This window comes from Anastrepha ludens, chromosome 6 (genome assembly GCF_028408465.1).
Source record: "Anastrepha ludens isolate Willacy chromosome 6, idAnaLude1.1, whole genome shotgun sequence".
Lineage (NCBI taxonomy): Eukaryota > Metazoa > Arthropoda > Insecta > Diptera > Tephritidae > Anastrepha > Anastrepha ludens.
Window position 1 is genome coordinate 39,423,948 of NC_071502.1, and position 23,818 is coordinate 39,447,765.

At 36.6% G+C, this 23,818-nt stretch overlaps 1 protein-coding gene across 1 annotated transcript in view; it reads right to left on the reverse strand.

Annotated features, from left to right (window-relative positions):
• The window catches only part of LOC128868357 (G protein alpha o subunit), a 110,696-nt gene that overhangs the window by 86,235 nt on the left and 643 nt on the right, over nucleotides 1-23,818 (reverse strand). Inside the window, exon 2 of the mRNA XM_054110350.1 lies at nucleotides 17,309-17,854. Coding sequence (XP_053966325.1) covers nucleotides 17,309-17,426 — 118 coding nt within the window. The 5' untranslated portion in view covers nucleotides 17,427-17,854. The remainder of the gene's footprint in view (nucleotides 1-17,308; nucleotides 17,855-23,818) is intronic.

The window sequence follows — 23,818 nt, forward strand, 5'->3', positions numbered from 1 at the left end:
AACCCAAAAACCTACAGTAGAAATTTTTATGAGCACGACATTTTATTTCACATATATAGAGAAAATACGTTACACCGTCAAGGGAAAATTGATCAAAAATCAACGATAGTTTTGAGTCACTTCAAGCTTGCTATTTTAATGGGCTATAAAACTGCTTTCTCGAATTTTTCTTACAAACTCAGACTAAAAAAGTTTGCAACTTTGATTTAAATGAGAATTTTTGTAGAATGAGCTATGTTTTTTATAAAACCTTAATGAAAATTAAAAAAAGCAAAAGAAAAAATTGTAAAAACTTATGAAAATATAATATTACGCTTCAAATTTGCTGACCACATGTGTAAAATTTACTGCGTACCCGGTCTTTACATACATATATATTATATATATTATATATAATTGGCGCGTACACCCTTTTTGGGTGTTTGGCCGAGCTCCTCCTATTTGTGGCGTGCGGCTTGATGTTGTTCCCCAAATGGAGGGACCTACAGTTTCAAGCCGACTCCGAACGGCAGATATTTTTTTTATGAGGAGCGTTTTAGCTATTAGATAAAAATTTTTCTTCATTTTGGTCTTTCACCGAGATTCGAACCTACGTTTTCTCTGGATTTCGAATGGTAGTCACGCACCAACCCATTCGGCTACGGTGGCCGCATACATAAGTACATACATGGTTATTAATGTGTAAGTTGAAGTCTCTAGCACTTCAAGCAAATGAAAAAAAAAGCACGTGTTTTTGGGTGTTCTCCAATTTTCTCACAAAAATTCTGATGTGCGACCAGTTTCACATCAAAAACAACCATGTACACCTGTGACTTTCAAAACCCACTAAACCTCATCGCAAGTATGGACTTGGTAAAATACATACTATACATCCATAGATACACACCAAATTACCTTGGACATTTTTCAAATTTTCCCACAAAATCTTATTGACAATCTGATTTTATCTAAATATTTTGCCAAATTTTTCGTTATCATACGGTTGGATATCGATAAACCGTATGTTGACAGATAACAAAGAGTCAAGAGCAAACAACAAACTCAATAAGCAATAATCAAAAACCGTACTCTTACATGCTCTCATTTCCCCATGTCTGAATGCATAAATTGCGGAATATTGTTCCATTAACTATGAAGCACTTTTTTCTAATCTAATAAACAACAAATGCCGACAAACGAGTGTACTAATACATAAGTAGAAATGCGCATATGTGAGTGTGGATATGTTGAATTCGCAAAGTCTGCAATGACGATCAACAATTGGCTTACATACTTCAAATGGCGAGTATGCGCTTGAAGAGCAACAAATCCATTTAAATTCGAACAGTGTAGTTAGGAATTTTGTTGTAGTATTTTATTAAATTTTTGTTTTCTGTTTTTAATTTCTTACTAAATTGATTTAGCGAATAACAAAAGTCAAACTGCCAGCCAAAGCTGCTGTCGATGGCGATGATGAGTGACAACAACAAAAACAACTGCAATAAAGAAACGGTAATAACAACTGCAATGCAATCAAGTGTAGAATTGACATCTCAGTGCCGCAGCAGCGTTTAACTGCCGTGGTGGACATGATTGTATGCACGAGCAGATTCATTGTGTTGGCTCTGAGCGGTCAAGTGCGCGAAGGGTTGAAAATGTATTTTGTATATGCGTACAATTGATGCCATGACTACTTGACTTTTTCAATTAATTTCTACTGGCTGATTTTTAGTTTTTTGTTTTTACAGTTGTACTATATCCATGCATATGTATGTATGTATGTATGTATGTAGGTATGTAAATACACAACTACATTTCTAGTTCATTTATTTATTTATTTCGTGTCATCAGTTAGACTATGTTTTTATTTAGTTGATCTTTGGCTTGCTAAATTAGCAATTTGAGTGTTTGTAGCTGCTATCGTGGCACAGTTAGACACGGCATTGTTTATTGATAAAACAGAAAAAAGAATTATGTTTAATATTTATGCAAATTTGAGGTAATTTAATAAAAAGCCAGGGATCTATTAAATGCGCGCCCGTAAATATGAAATTGACTTTAATAGAAAATGTGAAATATTAATAAAAGAATAAAAAATGCAATAAAATCAAATGGTTGTCACTTATTTCAGTTTCGCACAAATATCTGCAGGGTGATCCATATAAAAAAATTAAAAATTATAAAAAACACAACACAAAAAAACTTTTTTCTGCATATTATTGATTTATACGAAAGAACAAACCTTCTATCACATCATTTATGGTACACGATTTTATTCATGTGACTGCCACAACTGACTACCTAGTAGCGCTTCTTGTTAACCAGTTTGCCAAGACTTTGGGGACGGTTTCTGGCTTAGCGGCTTAAATTGTTGAAGGATTGTTTATATAAATTCGTCCATTCATGGGATCCTACAAGCGTAGGATCAAAGCGCAGCTCCGAGGTGGCTTCGGCTGAATATGCGATTACCGAACTAGGCGTGCAAAAGATCGATTGTTGTGGTATGGGCTGTGTGGCATAAAAAGTCAAATTAACATGGGGAAACTATAACTTAACAAGGTGGTACAAGCACAAGCATCACTTTGCAAATGACATTGTACATTATCAGTTTTCCACCAGTTCAAAATCGACTCTTATTCAGATGCATTGGCTTAAAGTTTTTGAGTGTCGTCGGAAAGTGTGATTTTAACTTCTTTTCAATAAACGCACTCTTATACTACACAACAATGACTATGGAAATACTAAAAGTTTATAATATTTCCCAACGTTGCTCAAGAGCAAAGCGATTCGTTTCATTGCGCGGATATGACAGTGACTTTCTGTCGCTATTTCCAACATTAACGAGCTGTCACTGTCAAAATAATATACTATTAAAGAAAAAACAAAAACACTATACAAACCACCCTGCAAATACTAAATAGTCATCCGCATGGAGGGTGCTTGAAATTGATACCAAACGCCACAATCAAACAACTTCAAAAATTAATGGGCGATGTTTAATTGCAATCAAAAGAAGTGCCACTGCAGCGTTTCGTAATAGACAAATAGGAATTTATCACAACATATTAACTTTTAAAGGTAAATCGAAGTCGAAGAAGGCCAAGGTGGGTCTGGGTGTGGGCAACAAGAGCGTGCCGCTAGGCTTTTATTATTACCTTGAAAATGGTAACCCGATCACATGATGTAGAGCTGTTGGACGGCCGCACAAAAACCCACTCTTTTGGCTCATCGATGACACCAACGCCTGTCTGGAGGGTTAGAAAAATCGAGTTAAAAGCAGATTATGTTTCGCGTCGGCGATTCAACGAAGTGCATGCCCTGGTTAAAGCTTTTTTGTTGAAGAAAGAGGTTTCAACGTACGCATGCCGTCATGTGATAGGTTTTTCCTAAGCTTATTAATAGTCAAATCAAATAGTATTCTTCACTCTTGCAACTTCTGAACAAAATATTTAATTTAGTCGTTCCCCATGTGATAACTTTTCATTCATTATGCCCTGCATACACTCCCACAATTCATTCAATATTTTAGCAAACGGCAAAACAATTGCGCACTGCGCCGAAAACTATGCTAAAAAAACGAGCGTATCCGTGTGAAGAGTTGAGTTTTCGTTGGTAAGACAGTAGCACTCACACAATGAACAGTTATGTCACGCTCTTTTGTACATACACTTACGTACACACACACACACCTACTTACATCATCTAATGCATACATAGAATCGATGTGAGTGTGAGATATGAAAAAAAAGTTAAATAATTTTCCAATGAGTTGTAGTGACGACTGGAAGTTCCGAGAAAAGCGAGCTGGTAATGTAAACTTTCCATAGGAAATGGAAATGGAAGTAGAGAGAGAGAGAGAAAGAGAGAGACAGAGGTAGTAAAAGAGAAGTCTCTCGTTTTAGCTGTAGACACAGTTTTGTTTGTGTTGGCAATGTCACACAGGATATGGTTTTGCTCTTCTTCTTGTTTAGAATTTTGTTGGCAAGTGTGTTCAAGTGACACTCAATTTGATAATCGCTATAACTAGTAAATACATACATTCACAATGATAATTTGGCAAAGGCCCACACGAAGTGTGGTAATGATCGAAAGGAGGGAAAGAAAGATAGTTTGGGAAAAATTTACAATAGTATCATGTAACCTGCTTTAAAAAAAAAGGTTTAAAGGGGGCGGATAGAGGGATGTATCCTCATCTTAAAACTGAAAACCGCACCCTCCGGAGGATTATAGTTTTTAAGTAATTTAATGTTAAAGTTGTGTAGTTTAGGGAAAAGTTGGTGTTGCCATACACCTGAAATAAAGTTCGATGCAGAGATGTTCAGTGGAGGGTTGATTGTAAATCTGCAGTATTTTTTGCTGTCATTTACAATTGAGACACATTTTTGAAAATATTTTGTATGTTTATATTTTCAAAAATGTTTCTTAATTTAAAAATGCAGCATTACAAAGCGTTGCAGCAGAAAATTTAAAATAAAAACAGTGCCATTGTCTGGATCATGTTATGCTTAAAAACATTGATATTAAAGGTATCGCAAAAAATAATAAAGTAATTAAAAGCCAAAAATTACGGTTCATAAGTATATTGTATTGCTTCGATCAGTTTTACAAACGGGTCTTCATGCTTTTTATAAACAGATTTTCTCCACAAAAATTCGATTATCATGTTTGCAAAACAAATAGAGTAGTTGTAGTTGTCTTTATTAAAAAACTGGTTTCCTTTCAAAAAAAATAACCCTCATTAGTCCAACTTCCATTACGCAACGCACAGTATTTTTGCGTAGAACTCCTTTCCGTGTTAAAACCATTGAACCCAAAATTAAAACGTCATATCGTCCCCTTTCTGTGTAAACCTCGTAACTTCATTTTTTTCGAAATTGAGGTTTTTAGTGAAAAACACTCCTTAGCACTCCTGTTACGTAAAACAAAACATACAATGTTCATAATGATTATAGAATTTTTTTCAGAGCGTTTCGATTTTTCTCGTATCTACATGTTCGAATTTAAAACCTCATATCTACTATAAGTATCGTATCAAATAAGTTATAACTTTTCATAGAAGTTAAGGAACTCTAAACATTTTTATCGATTTACTGAAAATTATGATTTTGTAGATACTAGGTTAACACAGAAGGGGGACGATATGCGTGCGTGTAGTAAGGAGGCACAATAAATCCCATCCCCATCATTAACACTAAACTGAAATACCTCATTTTTGTTTTCATTTGCAGGCATCCGGCAACACTATACTGTTGTCATTCCAATCTTCTTTTTATTCGCGTTTAAAAGTGGAAAAGGAAAGCGATTATATGGATAAATGCATTTGCATTTAATTTTAATGAAAATAATTCGAATGCAAGTATAAAAATAAGTCAAAACACGCGCTTGAGTGTATATTTAGTGAAGTGTAAAAAGTATATAGTGTAATGTGCCAAACTATAGTGAAGTTCCCGATTGCACTTTGAAGGCAAATAATTACGAAACTATTATATTATAAAGATTGTTCTTTAACACATCCCTAATATCTCTACCAAGTTTCATTAATTAAGACATTATAGTTTGCCAAAACTTGCCCAAGTTACATTATTGCGAATCCCAGCCGATAGTTTAGTTGACATGCTTCTTCTTCAATTGGTTATTTTGCACTTTGTTTTTAAAAAATCAAACTAACATAGGAATTTTATAATTTAGCAAGGTGGCTCAAGCACAAGTATCATTTTTCAAGTTAATTAAACTATTTTTCCCCTTTTTTGGTATTTATCAGTTTTTTAGGACCACCAATTTAAAATCGACTCTTCTGCAGATGCATTGGCTTACGTTTTTTAAGTGACAATCGACACATATCCATCTGTAGGGACTTAAAACTGTTTAAAAATTACACAGGTCTGCAAAAAAATGGGTTCGGAATGTTCTATAAAAGTGTAGTGTCACGATGTTTTTGCCCATTTTTGGAGCTAAGTCTCCATGTTTGTGAATATGTGCGACTATGTAATCGACCGTATCACGACCGTCTCATGTTATCTCAATGGATTTTCGAATATCGAAAAATTCACAAACATGGAAATTTCAAAATGCGATATCTCAGTGAAAAATAAAGATATTTAAGCAAACTCAACGGCATTTAAAAGACTATGTTTACTTTTCTATGAAGAGCAAAATCTGCGTAGCTACATAACCTCAAAAATGGGCAAAAACAGCGATTTTTGCACTTTTAGGTTAGGATATCTCAAACTCCTGACGTGATAGAGTAATTTAAACCCCGGATTCGGATTCTACGCAAAAAATTTCTTCGAAAATGACCCTACACTTTCCTAGAACAAAACGTTGTTGACCTGTGTTATGAATTAGAGCGGGCAAAAAGCAGCATTTGCCATTTGGATTACTCGGTTTATAGTACCTGGTGGGCGCCGTAGCCGAATGGGTTGGTGCGTAATTACCATTCGGAATTCACAGAGAGAACGTTGGTTCGAATCTTGGTGAAACACGAAAATTCAGAAAAAAAAACATTTTCCTAATAGCGGTCGCCCCTCGGCAGGCAATGGCAAACCTCCGAGTGTATTTCTGCCATGAAAAAGCTCCTCATTAAAATATCTGCCGTCCGGAGTCGGCTTGAAACTGTAGGTCCATCCATTTGTGGAAACAACATCACGATGCACACCACAAATATATTGTGCAAATTCTAACGAGGGAAAATTATGTGGCCCGGTTTTTGTATATTAGTTGATTTTTTCTAAAGGGTGGTTAAGTTTCAAGGGCCGGTGTTGATTTTGAATAAAATACAAGTTTTTTAGGAAATTATTGTCATTTCTTTTTATTATGATAATATTGGTATGGCTCAATTACGTATGGAACAAAATATCAGCCAAATGGCCGCCGCGGCCTCGGCGGCACACTTCCATCCGATGGTCCAAATTTTCGATGACGGTGAGGCATAATTGAGGTTCTATGCCGTCAATGTGTAGAATTATCTCATCCTTTAGCTCTTGAATTGTTGCTGGCTTATCGACGTACACTTTTTCTTTCAAATAACCCCAAAGAAAGAAGTCCAAGTTGTCGTTGACGTTTAGGTGTGGTTCACATTCAACATCGGCCCTTGAAACTTAACCACCCTTTATTTAAATTTCTTAGTGGCCACCTGGAATTAAGCCAAGGAAACACTTTGCTCTAACAAATTAATTCGTTTTACCCAAAAAAAAAACAATTGTGCATTCGTGATATGAAGAAAATGCGCACCACCGTTGATCAGAAATCAACGAAAATTATTTCCAACGAGCACTTTACTATACGAAAATTGAATGGAGTATAAAATTCTGTACTAATTTTTTTCTAAATTTTGATTAAAAGTTTCGAAACTTTGATGAAAATGTATCGAATTGTTGAATGAACCATATTTTTATAAAAAAATTCATAAAAACAAAAGAAAAGTAGTCGAATCTGGTGAAAATATCGCGTTTCAAATCAGCTGCAGTTCCGTAGCCGAGCTGCAGGCTATCGGACGGATCACAGGCTGTGGGTAGTGAAATGTATTCACATATGGAGATTAGCTGCGAATACGTTTTTCCTAACAAAAAAGCAGTTCCGGACGTATGAGGTTGTGTAGTGGACTCTACAATTTTTTAAAAACTAGAAAGTTAAATCCATTACCGACAAGGCGGGGAAGTGATGCCTTTCAATAAGAATTTAGCCCAAAGCAGAGTATTTTATGTAGCAGCGTCTAAGCCCCGAAATGCTGCTCCCACCGGCTAAATCTAAGGTGGCATCCCCATCGTGCGCATAGGGATCTTTTGGGCTAACAACGAATGCTCCTGAATGTAATTTTTTACTGAAACCGAATTATTCGGCGCTATGAGCCCAAAGACGGCGTTCTTGTGACTAACAATAACGGGAAAGTCGTCTTAGAGTCTTAGGGGCATTATTAGATCGGTAATTTCCTGGCGGCCGCTGTAGCCGAATGGAATTCAGAGAGAACGTAGGTTCGAATCTCTGCGAAAGACCAAAATGAAGAAAACGTTTTTTCTACCAGCGGTCGCCCCTGGGCAGGCAATGGCAAACTTCCGAGTGCTTTTCTGCCATGAAAAAGCTCCTCATAAAAAATATCTGCCGTTCAGAGTCGGTTTGAAACTGTAGGTCCCTTCATTTGTGGAAAAACATCAAGACGCACGCCACGAATAGGAGAAGGAGCTCGGCCAAACATCCAAAAAGGGTGTAAACGTCAATTATATATAATATATTATATATATATATAATTTCTGATTAATTTGTTTACAAAGCATGCTGCTCAAAATTTAACCGTTTCGAGGTATTCGATTATTGTGCGCCAGATTTTTTTAATGTTATTTTAACGGTTAGATTCTTTTTTGTTTTTAGTTAAAGGTTATGTCAAACAATAAAAGTCATTAATACAATTTTAATCAAACCCTAACAATTAAAAATGACTGCTTGATAAAGTTTGTAATTTACAATTTTTCAGAAGTTCAGGGAACACTTCACATCTTTAAACAAAATTTGGTTGTTTGGAAAATATTTCGCAAATTATTCAAGAAACTACCATATCGTTTTAGCTGTCCGACCAGTGAACCCATTTACTGATATATGAGTATTGAAGTTAGGCGGGAAGCTTGAAGAAAAGACTTCGCAAGAAGTGAATATTGGTTGTCCAAGCACCGCAACAACTTACAAGACCCTAGTACCTGAGCGTTGGTGAGTTACTTCAGACCTATAATTGCTTAAAAATTATTGAAAACGACCCACACACGCATCATTACTGGAGACGAAACGTGGGTTTACGAGTACGGCATGCATTCCAGGCATCAGACCAATGAGAGGAAAACTTTAAATGAACCAAAACCAAAAAATCCACGTCCCGTTGTTTTCAGTCAAAAAAGGAAAGCGATGCTCACGGTTTTTATGGATTACAACGGTATTATATGATTTTATACCGGAAGCTCAAACAGTTAAGAGATACTATTATTTGGGCGTTGTGAGATCTTTACGTGAAGTAATTTGCCAAAAAAGAAAGGATTTGTGGGAAAACAACTCGTGAATTTTGCGCTATGACAACGCAGCGTCGCACAGTACGATCATTAGCTGTGAATTTTTGACCAAAAACGAAACGAATAACGTCTTACAGCCATCGGATTCACTTGATATGGCTTTTTGCGATTTTTTTCCGTTTGATCGAGTCAAAAACCCACTACGGGAAATGCATTTTAACAGCCGAATGGAAGTAATAACAAAATCGGAGACGGCTCTGATGGCTATACTGAAGATAAGAGTTCAGGAAATGCTTCGAGAGCTGGATCGAACACTGGCATAAGTTCCTTGGAGTTGATGGGGAGGATGAGGAGAAACTTACATTTTGAATTTTTCTGAATATACTCCGGGAACTTCCTGATCAAGGTGGCATTTCGAAAATAAGATTTCAACCATCGCAAAAGCCTAGGCATGCAAACTTGTTAACTAAAATCGAGTGAGAAACTTTATCAAATGCCTTAGAGAAATCTGTGTATGTGAAATCTACTTGAAGGAAGCAATGCAGTATGCACTACAGACCACTAGGGTAAAAGCCGGGGAACGAATGGAAATAAAAGTAAGTTGATTTGGTAAATTGAAACTTTAGTTATAAACCAAATTCTTTTTTTCCAATTTTATTTTCGCTTTTGAAATTTTATTTTCACTTTTGAAAAGAGAGGTAATAGAAGTTCCTTTACAATCGTCAATAAAAGTATCCGAAATTAGTGGCTTGCTAAAATATTTAGATTCCATACAAAAACTAGAGCAAGGCAGTTTTTTAACAAAATTGCTGTCAAATCATCGAAATCTGTTTTCACAGACGGTTTTAGTTTGGAAATATCATTAAATATATCATTAGAGACCCAGAACTACGTTCCCACAACAGTCGGTGCAACGTTACCAGAACAACCCGGATTTATATCCGACCAAGGACTGTCACTTCAGCAGCATCCCATGTACTTGCATGGGGAAGTTTATGCTACTACCACAACAGACCCATAACTAAATCAGGTATTCGCTATAAAATCAAAATCAAATCTTAAAATACCTTGAGTTGATGGGCTAACTGAAAAATTACTCATTTAAGCTGTTCAATTTAATTTATTGATTCAAATTGAAATGTATTATAAACAGTTTTTCATTTTTCATACCCATGTTTGCCCTTTATACATACATATATAATATTATATGCTATTGTACAGAATAATTTGTTTATATGTAGTTATCCTGAAATCTTCACGATTAGGCGGTAATTGCCGTTATACAACCATATACCGTTTAAGAACGGTGTGAAGAGCGCTTAACTCGCTTCGGGGCCAACACTTGAATGCTGATGAGAAGTCTAGGCGACAGCTACAATAACAATAGCATAAACCGCTTATCCTGCCTCATCTCAACTATTCAACACTAGCTTTTGTTATTACATATTTAGTTTGTTTTTGTTATTGTTATTGTCGGCGATGACTTATACTCTACTCCAGCACAAAGAATTACTCGACATAGTGGGAATGCATATACAAATGTATGTATGTATGTATGTATATAAGTGTTTTTGTTGTTGCCAAAATGTTTCACTTGCAGAGGCGGCAACAAAAAAACAAACAAACCGGTTAAAGCAGAAGAGAGAGCAGAGAAGAACTCAGGGGAAGCGGTGGACAAATACATGTAAAGAAGCAACCGGTGCCACCCACTCAAAAGCGTATCTGCAGCCAAGTAATCAAGGAGTGCGAATGGAAGCGGTTAAGTGGTTGTTGTTTCTAACTATGATGTGCTCGGAGTTGTTGTTGTTGACTTGCTGCAGCTGGTGGATGCTTCACATTTCGTCGCCGAGTAATTGTGAATTTAGCCTTTTTGCCGTGATTTCCATTTTAAAATATACTCAGCAACAACAAAATTTGTATGCATGCAAAGTATCCCAATTGGAATGTACGCTATACATTAAAGCAGCAACAAAATGTATTTATATCAGGTGAAAGCAACAGTGTGACGCATACAACCCTGGCAGGCAAATACCGAGTTTCATCTTCAATTTGTGGTGTGAATGACATAACTCTCGGTCTGGGTCCAACTAATCCTGTTGACTATTGTTTGAATTAACCATATTTTAAAAGCTTATTTAGTACTAGAATTCCAGCTAGACGTGAATGGGTTGACAATATACCTGGTTGAAAATACAACTTACGGTTCTTTACTGATGACTCAAAGCTTGACGATAAAGTTGTTTTAAGCTTCTACTGTAAAAAGCCAAAAGTAAGCCATTAACGAAGTAGCTGTCTGGTTAAGCACAGATGTGGCTACCTTTAGAGAAGTCTATATTTGTTTTGATAGCCAAGCGGCGATTAAATTGCTCAAAGGCGGAAGAGTCTATCAGACATCTTCTCTGTTACTGTCCCGCGTGGCATGCCACTAGATTTATATACTTTGGCTCTTCATTATTGAATGATACTGATGACCTTAGGGATATAAGTGTCAGCCAGGTCAATGGGTTTACACTTAAAAAAAAATGGTTTAACGAGGAGTAGCAAATAAACTGATGCTGTGGTATCACAATGGATCGGGAATGGTCTAAGTGAATTGGTTTACAGACCGACGGGCACTTCTACCTACCTACTTTGTGGTGTGAATCTTAATTTTTCTCAACGAATAGAGATCCGTAGGATGTGTGCTGCTGCTCATTCTCCGAACTGTTCGTGGTTCATTTTTATGTGATGATTTTTTGTGATAAATTCGCAGCGACGTTTGCTGGTTTGCCAGCAGGTGACTGGTTTTAGCGTTTAGGGGTAGTCAGAATTTTCAAAAAATTGATTTTTTTTGTTTTGAATCCGACAAATACTTTTCGAATTATTCAACAGATAACAAGGGGCGCTCGGGGGCTCCGGAGCGTTCGAAAGCAAGTAGCAAAAAACGCATTTAAAGTTTTTTTTTTCAAAACCATGTTTTTTGATGATGCTTTAGCGCTATGTTTTTATTTTTGTAAAATAAAGCAATTGACTACAAAAAAAAAATTATTGAAAATCATGATTTTTTGGGCCTCTGACTACCCCTAACCCCTTTAGAGAAATCTGCTTCTTTATTTTTTTTTTGTTTCGAGAAAAGTCAGTCTAATAATAAATTTATGCTAATTATTTAGTGCCGCCGTGCTCGAAGTTTTTTTTTCTTCATCTTTATTGAAAGACTACGTTATTGTTTTTTAAAATAAAAATATAATTCGAATCGGGATCCACATGTTTAACACTCGTGCCAAAGCTTTGGTTGCCTTTTAAAGGAGCCTTTCATTACAATCTTTGCCAACCGATCATCTCCCATTCTCTTTACATGCTGGTTACATTATTTTCTGCTCTTGCGGCTCCATTTTACTACATCAGTGGTTACGCACATTTCTCGTACATCCTAGTTTCGTTTAAGATCGTGCATAGTGTAGCCAGCTATTGCTCGCAACATTTGTGATTTAGGCGGTGGATATTATTCGCTCTGTTGTAGTTGTTTCCGCTCGAGTTTCAATTCCATATGCCACAATTGGCCTGACGGATGTCTTACATGCGAACTTTGCTCATGGAAAAAACAATTCAATGAGGATCAAGAGCAAAGTTCAAACTCTCTTATATGGAAGAAAAAGCCTAGCAACGTTAATAAAAAAAATTGCCAAAAATCAACGGTATTTTGTACTTAATTTATCCTTACACTTTGTTACACTAAAATTTAAGGGACTATAAAATTGCATATCTAGAAGAATTCTAAAAATTTTGGGTAAAAAGTTAAAAGTTTTGATGAAATTTCTGAAAATTCATGCAAAGTTTAAAACTTTGCGTTCTAGGGTTTTCGTTGTAGTATGAACTATGTTTTATAAAAATCAAAAGTAGTGGAGCGTTTATAATTTTGCAACGTGGTGTATATTTGAAGAAATCGTAGGCGTACGCATTAATGCAAGGCGGCGCAAAATTAATCACGTTATCAGAAGATTTGTAATTTTTGCAAATGGCGTCATACGTCAATCATATTTGATTCTTGTAAAGCAGACGGTTGCAGTATACAAACAAACAGACAAGCAATGGAGCGCGTAAAGGACAAAATAAAGATTTACATCATTTAAAATATTCTTTTTTACTCAGTAAAAAAGTTACTCAAAAACAAAATTGGATTATTAATTTTGCGCAGTTTACAGCAGTTAGACCAAGTACAAAAACTTAACGGCTTCAAACAAATGTTTCCTATTGGGTTAGCATCTTACATAGCACAGAACAGTGCACATAGGTACTCATATTAGACACGGCAGTTCGCCGAGTGCAACGAGTACTTAGAGCACAAGTGGGAGTTGCTGTAAGGCTGAATATATGTGTGTATGTATGTATGTATGGACGTGCATTCATAAGGATTTGGCTGCTAGTAGAACGAGTGGGCGTCACTGCAATCAGGCAAGTGGAAGGAAATGCCTTTTTGTGAATGTGTCGGTGAGAGTGTTTGAGTGTTGAGCGACAGACAAAGATGTGACAAGAGTACAGAAGCTCTTGCCGCCAGGGTGAATGGAAGATAATGCAAGTGGGTAGATAGTAAGCTGGCATTGCTGCATTTTGGAACATAGTACGAATGTGCATACATAAGTATGTACATACAGGTACAGTACAGGACATTCAAACAAGTGCCTATAAATGCACATTTATACACACTTACTTACATAAATACATACATACATACACATATATATAATGACACTTTTTCGTGTGATTGTCAAATGGCATTCATGGCAGGAACGTTGAGTGCCGAGGATTAAAAGCGATTTACAGAGGAAAACTACTAGAATGCAACAACAACAATGACAAAGCTCAAAACAACATCAAGTTTGCTGAATATGTTATTGCTTTTCTCGCAATTACACGATCCTTTTAAACATAAACACGATGTAATGAACAACGAGACAATGGGTGCTTACAATGCAACAACAATAAATGGGAAGAAAGCGGATATTATGCAAAACTATTGGCGAACGAAAAACTATGAACGACAAAGTTTCATTTTAAATGCATAATTTCGAGAAATCGATTTTTCCTGGGTATGGAAGAGGATTCTGCAGTTTCACAACCTTGCAAAATTCTCATTTTTGGACGGGTAAGCTGATACTTAGGGATTACACAGGGCGGCACGAATTATAAACAAAGCACTGGACTATACTTTTCCGAAGATTGCTTGCGTGCTGTGAATCCTGAAAATCTGAATTCAGAATAACGACAGCATTCGAAATATTTCCTCTTAAAAATGCAAAGCACACGATTTTTATCGTAATCTGAGGCTCGGAAATCGCACGAATTATTGTGGCAAATCTATCCTCACTATTTGGTGTGAACACCACTTTTAAAGTGGTAGCATTATTGGAATTTCTCTTCGGACATGAAACCTTACGGTCACCGGAAAGTCGAAAAATTAGTACTGGTCGGTCGAAGACGTAAAATGTCGCAGATAGCAGAAGAAGTATAGAATCAAATTAGCAAAGAACGAATGAATTGGAGACTTGAAATGAACATTTGCACATCAATAAAATTAGGGCGTGAATGCTTTCACCGCTCGACAAGCGGCGATTATTGGAAAGTTGTCAAAATGTTTTAGGGGTTGTGACAGAGTGATTTCGACGAGAAGCGGCGATTATAGTAAAGTTGTCAAGATTTTTTAAGGATTGTGACAGAGGGATTTGAACAAAATTTGCAAACTTATTTGATTGATGAAACCAGGACTTGTCAGCTTTATCCGGAGCCAAAGCAAGAATCGAGATAGTGAATAAAAAGTTGAGAAAGGCCACCTAAGAGATTCAGGCGAATAAAGTTATGAGATACCGAGGGAGTTAATCTTAAAGAATTGAGAAGGTTCATATTATATTTGCTATTTAAAAGTGAATGCATATAAAAGTAGATGCCTTTTGTTGGCATTGCCAACATTATAAATGCGAGAAAAATCTCATCGGTAATGTTTATAAGGCACATAGCCACGAATCATATTAAATAACACTTCCTACTGGAGCTAATACTTTTCCATTGTTCTACTCGTAGCCTTAGACTCAGCAATATGTTCCATTTACCTTATTAAAATACCAATTTTAAGCTGCAATTAGTGGTGCCGCAACATTACAGCATTTGTCGATTAGTCATGCCGTAACCATAAACAGCTGATATTGAAGTCGAATTAATGACAATCATTGCATTTAGTCATAAAAACACGGATAACTTTCCAATAAGTCAATTAATTCTTCGTTGTCAATTTCTAATATTCAAATTATCGAAATAACTGAAAATATCTGACTGTAGCATCCGCCACAAGTAATGGTTTAGGCCGCTGTAACCACAGATGGACGCTCTCCAATCATTTTCATCGAGCCTGGCGTCAAGGTAAATGCGAAATATTATCGGGAAAGTATTCTGGAAGTTGCTTCGAAGCCGTGGGCAGACAAACATTTCGGTGCCAGACCATGGACGTTTCAATAGGACTCGGCATCTTTGAATGAACCAAGAATGGCTAAAAAACAACGTTCCGAACTTCATAACGTCCACACAATGGCTCTCAAATTCACCAGACGTGAATCCGATGGATTATTTTCTTTGGACCATTTGGGAGTGCAAGGTCCGAACTAAAAGACTCACCAGTCTCGAGGCGCTGAAAAAAGCCATTGACCGCGAGTGGGCCGAAAAACCTGCAAGTCACATTCGGGCAGCTTGCGATTCGTTTCTGGCCCGTCTCAAAGCCATAGTCACGGCAAAAGGTGGTCATATCGAGCAAAAGAAAATTGATTCTTAATTTTGTATTATTTTCATACATTTTTTACTTTGAATTGAATAAAAGAAATTTTCCAAACTAAATGTATGGCCTTTTTAATTGGCTACACTTTGAGTGCCGGACCCTGTAATGTATCTTACCGTATTGTTTATCATATAAAGGGTGATCAGATTGGATGTACTTTTTGATAGGTCTCGCATGACTACTGTCAAACTAAATACATAATTGTTTTCAGTATTCATTGACATTTCTCCGACATAACGACTTACGCCTCAACAACGTTTACAAATCGTACACGAAAATCATAGTATGAAAATTGACGCTTTGCGAAGTGTTCATCGCACGCTCAGGCCATTTATTGTGTGCATAACCGTTCAGCGATGAGACCCATTTTTGGTTTAATGGCTACGTCAATAAGCAAAATTGCCGTATTTGGGCTGAAGAGCAACCGGAAGTCAGTCAAGAACAGCCATTACATCCATTGGAAACAACAGTTTGATGCGGGCTATGGGCTCTCATTTCTTTAAAGTCGAAGCTGACGACAATGAAACAGTGAATGGCGAATACTATCGCGCCATGATAAATAAACGACTTTTTGATGCCGGAAATTGAAGTCCGCGATCTTCGCAGCCTCGCTATTTGCCATGTAGCCCGTGAAACAATGGATTTAGTGCGTCGTCGTTTTGGTGAGCAATTTATCTCTCGTCTCAGAGCAGTATGTAGATTGGGCACCCAAGATCGTGTGATCACACCTTTGGTCTTTTATTTCTGAAGGTATGTAAAGTCTAGATGCTTTGTGGATAAACCAGCATCGATTGAGGCATTGGAAGCCAACATTACTAAAGTTATTCACGAGATACCGACCGAAGTCCTCCAACAAGTCATTCAAAATTGATGTTTACGTATGGCTTAATTACGGCGCAGTTGTGGCCAACATTTGAAAGGGACTATCTTTAAAAAATAAATGTCTTGAATGGTTCTACACAAAAATAATAAAGATGCCTAATCAATTTGAATTTTCGTTCATTTATTTCAATTTAAAATCCGATACCTCTAAATTGATCACCCTTTATTATATTTAAGATTTAGTATTAGTAATATTTTTGAGTTTTACTTTAATTGATGAATGATTGAATAAATAAATAAAGGTGCGCGGGTACAAAAACAAGCCTGCTCGTGCATCTTCGAGTAAAAGTAATTTTTCGCCTGTCCAAAAGTTAGGTTTTTTTTAACTTTTTCATGGCAGAAATCCACCGAGACAAATTTTTTCCTATTACTTGCTATTTTACGTTCACTTTAGGCTTCGAGCCACGGGCCAATTGAATGACAGCCACACACAAAGCCACCAATACCAACCGCCGTTGGCCCATCATTTGCATGTCATAAATAAAGTAGAAACAGTAAAGAAAATCGATAACTAACTGCTGGACAGTGCTTTTGAAAATTGATTCCAGAGCTGCGATTTATTTTTGTTGTCTTTTGTTTTTTTTTTTAAGTGACTATAATAAATATTTTATGCTAGTGTGTTTTCCTCTTTAATACGAAAATTACATTTTCCACTTACCCAGTAGCAAAAGTTTGATGTCTTTCGCCGCCTGAATGCCATCCTCTTTCAGATTCTTTTCGATTTGCTTTGAACGCTGGAGGGCAGCACGCTCTTCGGCCGATGTGGTGCAACCCATGGTGTTTCAAGTGGAGACTTTTTTGTGCTTGGCGGAGACAAAAAATTTAAGTGCTTAGCTTCTTCGATTAAAGCGAATATATTGCAATGCAATTGCTAACAAGAAGCGCCTGCTGTTGAACACAAGTTGTTACAATGTTTTTTGTTGTTAGTGGTAGTTTTTCTGTTGCTACAGTTGCAGTTTTATTTTATTTTTATTTATTTTATGTTGTGCTTTTTATGCGTTTCACTGCTTATTAAGTTTGTTGCTCAATCTGCGTTTTTTCTTAATTTTCTACTTTCGTTTTAAATATTCACAATTTCGCTGCACTATTTATTTCTTACTTCCTTATTTTACTGTGCTTTACTCTATATGCTTGCATACATACGTATGTATGTGTATATTATTCAAATATCGTTGGTTCGTTTCATGGACATTTCATTAAATCACTAAGCGAAAAAATGAGTAAACAATGATTACATGCAAAAAATTTCACATTAAAACAATAACAAAAGCAGAAACAAATAATAATAATAAAATAACTGTTCATGTTTTTGTGGCGCTGATATCCATAAAGAACCACTTGTCACATACACCCACTCACACACATACAAATGCATATATGAATGAATATGTTTTTGTCTATGTATTGAATGATTTCACAGTCCCATTCTTTTTGACGTTTTATGCACATCTATGCATTTCACCATACTTAGGTAGTTTCGATTTTTGTTAAATAATTTTTTTTTTGCTCAAATTGTACAAAAGCGTTCACAGCGCGAATAATTGCGAAATCGTTCCTTTTGAGATCTCATCACGGGCTTACTGACCGATTGCTTTTGTTTTTTGGTTTTGTGGCGAATAGCTGACATGAATCACTTTGCATTCCTCTGCTGGCGATCACTTCGAGAACTGTTCAAAAGTGACGACACTTTCGTAAGTAGCTCTGGCTTGACTTGAATTGTATTGGAAATGTACGCGAGAATGATTAATTAATGTCAGCTACTCGGCTTTGGGTGCGGCTGTGGCAATGCGAGCTGCATTATCTGAAACAGATTGCCTAACAGCCAGATGGATATGTGCACGAATGTGATGCACCTGTGGTGCTTTCGAAGCTGTGATTGGTTGTGAGAGCAATAAGTGGCACATAAACAGTAACAGAGTACATATTGACAATTCGCATATAAAAACAATGCAATGTGCAATGAAAATTAGAAAACACACTTCGAGGAAGATTTTTTTTCAAAACTCATTTAAAAATTAAAAGTTTTAGGCATCATTATTTGATTATATGTAGAATCTCCGCACGGATCGGTGAATTGATTTCATTTGCTGCAAGAGTGTCATAGTAAAAAAAAACGATAAAAACGTAGGGCCGTTTTTCAGCATAGAATTTACTATGCCTCCCTAAGACAAAGTAAATACCTATTTTTGCCGTCGAGGGGCGACCGCTATTAGAAAAAACCTTTTCCATAACTCGTTGTTTCATGCCCTGAGCGGGTTTCGAATGCGAGTTATACCGAATGGTAGTCACGCACAATCCCATTCGACTACGGCGACCGCTATAAAAATTAATCACTTTGGAATCCCGTTGACTAGCTGCGGTCTGCTCCTGGAGGAGTGGGCTTCGCGGCAACTCAGCGAGCGGTGAACAAGTATACAAACTTGTAAAATCGCGAAATCTTTCTGGCCATGTGTGGACCGGAAATGCTTGACGGATCTTCTGGGATTAACAAAATCTCAGCTCTCGAATTTTGTGGGTGTCCTTACAGGACATTCTCCGCGAGGTATGCATTCTGTTAGACTCGGCTTCACTTCGAGTTCTTTTTACGTCAGCTGTATGGTGGATGAGATGGAATCATCTCAGCACCTTTCCCTAACTGCTCTGCTTTCACGGGGGAAGATTTAGATATCACTTCACTCTTCCTTCTTTGCAACGCTAGAAAATCTTTATTCCCTCCGGCTTTTATCTGTATCTCTATACTGATAGATGGTATCGCCGATAAGGTGGAAATGACGAATAATTATTAGAACTCTCGGCCATAAAAATAGATGCTCGGCCGTTTTCTAGTTTTACCCCTAATACAGATAAACTTTGAATTTCAGTTTTTACCAGTTTGTGGACTTCCTATTGTTATTCAAATTTAATGCTTAGTAATCAAAAAAACGTATCCGTACTTTCATTGGCAAGGTTCGACATCCACGGAGCTTTGTACATTTCAATTGTCTTCCTACTTATTGGATAAATACCAAATCAGTATGGGTGACATTTTTGAAAGAATGTTTAAATTTTTTCAAGCAAAATGTAAGTACATATTTTGCCCTGATATAAAGGTAATACTTTTACATTCTATTTTGAAGATCGCACACCTAAACTGCCTTAGTTTTATTTAGTTCATGATATCACGAGTGCGCTACACAAATTACTTACTATTTCTGGCAGAAAATTAATTTAAAAACCATATAAATTATTAAACCAAAACTCAAAAACTTTGCTCTGGATGCATGGTAGGGTTCTTCTTCTTGATTGGCGCGATTACCGCTTGCGCGATTTTGGCTGAGTTTCACAAAGCGGCCTTTCTCGTACTAACCAGTGTAAGTTGGTCACACCAAGTGAAGCCAAGCCCTTCTCCGTCTGATTTTTCCATCTTTCCAACGCAGCAGAGGCCTTTCTCTTCCTCTGCTACTATCAGAGCACCCATGCGGACGACGTGAAGAAACCGCTAGATCTTTATTCGCTGCGCTATGTTTGAGTCAACCTAAAGCTCATACAGGGCATTGTTACATCGCCAATGTGCAAAGGTTTAAAATCATCCGCCGAATATTTAACACTCCAAGCGACGCCTCATCGGATATTGTCATAGTCCAAGCGTCTGCGCCACACGTTAGGACGAGAGTGGTAGTTTTGTAACCTTGTAGAGTGTTATATTAGTTTTGTTCGTCGAGAGAGGATTTGACTACTCAATTGCCTACTTAGTCCAAAGTAACACTTGTTGGCAATAGATGTTCTCCGTGGCATTTCAAAGCTGGAAATTGCTGGCTATGGTTGTTATGCTGGTTCCCAGATAAACGAAGTCTCTTACAACCCAGAAATCATAACGTGGGTGCCGATACGCGAATGCGTCGACTATTTGTTTGATGACAGCAGGTACTTCGTTTTGCCCTTGTTCACTGCCAGCCCCATTCGCTATGCTTCCCTATCCAATTTGGAAAAGGTAGGGTTGCATTTTTTTAATATACTGCTATCATCGAATTTAAATGTTACTCTCTTATTTAAATATGCTTTGCGGGTATATTGAATCGAAATACTTTATAAGTTGGCGATGCTCTTATATCATCTGGCAAATTCAAAAAAGTCCGTATATTTAGTGGGAAAATATTGAGGGTTTCGCTACGCATTTCTTTGTAAAATGCATTCCTTTCTTATACGTGACCATTCGGCCAAAAAATCGACACATATAGTTACACCCGATTTTCTATAGGGATATTTTAGGACCACAAAGAAATTCAATTCAATCAGGTCATTGTACAGAAATGCAAGTAAAACACTCTTCTTCTTCCTATTTTTTGACAATCTTTCTAGGTGTGAGTTTGATAGGTACCTAGGTGAGTAAGTGTGTAATAGTGCGAGTGCTTGGTCCTTTTGCGTCAGCGTATTGGGGGGTTGCTATGCCAAATTAGAATTTTTGTGGTAACATGCAAAACAGTAGAATATCGACAAAAAACACGCACACACAAAATAATATCTTTTACTCGGAAAATTTACAATAAAAAAAATTGATAATATATTTGTAATGGGCCCTTTTTGGGTGCTTGGCTGGGCTCGTCTTCCTATTTGAGGCGTGCGTCTTGATGTTGTTCCACAAATGGAGGGATCTACAGTTTCAAACCGACTCCGAGCGGAAGATATTTTTTATGAGGAGCTTTTTCATGGCAGAAATACAATCGCAGATTTTTTATTTATTTATTTATTTATTAAGCCAATGAATATAATAGATTCTTATAGGCTAAGTGGAAATATTTAAAGGTTAATAGGCAAAAAAAAGAAAGTACAATTAAACTATTTATAATACAATAAATATTCAAAGATTTTAATAATTGATCTTTTGAAAATGAAAAATCGATCTCAACAAATTTAGAGATTTTATTAAACTCAATTAAGGTTCTAGTAATGGGAGCATACTGAGGGATTGTGAAAGAGCAACATAAAAAAATCCGACCTCAGAGCTCTGCCCGGAATATTAAAGAAAATTCTCTCAAGGAGCACCGGACAGTCAACAGCACCACGGATTAAGTAAAATATGAAAGATAAAGATAGGATTATTCTCCTGCTCTGCAATGATTTTAATTTGGTCAATAAGCATCGAGCTTCATATGCAGGGATAGGATCCAAAACGGGTAAAATGCGCAACGCTAAATGTAACAATACTCTTTGGATTCGTTCAATTCTAGCAGCATTGCACGTATAATACGGAGACCAAATGAAGGATGCATACTCCAGTTTGAAACGCACAAACGCCATATACAAAAGCTTCAGCGTATAAGGGTCGGAGAAATCGGCGCTAGGACGCCTCTCCAAAGCAAGCATGGCGTCAGATTTGGCAATCATTAAATTCATATGACTAGTAAAAGTAAGCTTCGAATCAAATATTCTGAGCTATAATAATAATTAGCTAAAATAATTTTTTTACTAAGAAATATCAAAATTTTAGGACTTTTCGAAACGAAATTTTCTATGAAATTTAATCATTTAATGCAACCATGTTACATAAAAGAATGAGGTGATCTCAGCTGTGGGCATTTTTTGGCGACCAGCAGAGAGTGGACCTATGGATCTGTACAATGAATCAGGTGTAGCAGCTGTTGTGAGAATACAAAAAAAAAAATCACAAACAAAATCAGTGACATCGAGTGTATTTTGTATGAGGGGATTACTTTGCAGCGAAATCGGTTAGAAAGATTGTGAATTTATGAAGAAAATTTGATCTCAATTGTATATGCATGGGAACATGCGTTTAATTTTTCCATTTAAGCTTATTTCAGCTACATTCCCCCGTCGCAAATATACACACATATTGTATGGGCAATATTACCGTAATTTATGCAAGATTTTGCAGTTATCGCAATTTCAGTTTTTTATATAAAAATCCATCTTCATATACCTACATATCCGTAAACAAACATTCGCACAATATGTGCCTACATATGTACATGCATTGCTATTGAATCAACATGGAATTCCATTCGAATGGAGGCGAAGCGCTTATCAAAATTTTTGTTTTTGCTCAATACGGTCGTTTAGGTTATTGCAGCTGGCGGCTTTCGTTCTCTCCTCTTGCTATACGCCTTGAAGGGTTATATGTATATCTGAGTGTAGGCAAAGCCAGTTACTATTTGTTGCATATTCATGTACATATACTGCATATGTATACATATGTACGCACATAAATAAATTTTTATATACTTTCCATATATTTTTGTGAATAAATGGTCATGCTTTGAACTTCATCCGGCAATGTGGCTGCCCATTACAAAAGCATTGCACTTACTGCCGATACACTCAGTCGATAATAAAATGCCGAAATTAGTAAGAAGGAAAGAATGGATAGGTAGGCATGCCTGAATTTATCTTATCTGGAAGTGCACAGATCAATCGTTGGGCTGTGATAAACATATTTTTCACACACCACATGCCACCAGCCGTCGTTTTCGACTCCGGCTGCGACTGTGGTACTTTACGTACAAGCCTGTATTTTGGATACGATTTCTGTACTAAGGGGGACATGAACATATAATTATATGGAAGTTGTAGGTAGAAGAATGACACTTTCTGTTAAAAAAGCTTTAATAAGCGGTAGCAAAAAGCTACTAACAGCATGGCTACCAGCATCTCAGATTTCTCCAAACAATTTATAGTAGAACTAATTGTGTTATAAGTACAATTTTTATTAAAATTATATTTTAACAATAAAATAGACAGTTTCAACTACATAATCTTCTCGCTGGTTTTATGAAACTTATATGTACGTACATATGTATGTAAGCAAAAGGGTCACATTTGTACGAGCTATTAAATTTTTTGGTATATTCAGAAGATTTGTACTTTGGCTCAGATATTAAAGCAACCCGCACGTTTGTATATGGTATCTCTTGGGTTATACTGCATATTTAAGCATGTATGTATGTATTCTCTTCGATGAGCCCGCTGCCACCCACACACCACCCAATCAACCAGACGCACTTGGTTCGCTTAAGCGCAAACACAAATCAGAAATTATTTTAAAAATGAATTTTTGTATATTTTTTCGCATGTATCAAATGTATACAAATGCATCCATATGTCGGAGTATTCGCAAATTCTTCATTTCACGCTACTCCAAAGCAAAGTGTGTATTTTTTTTTTGACACCGCCC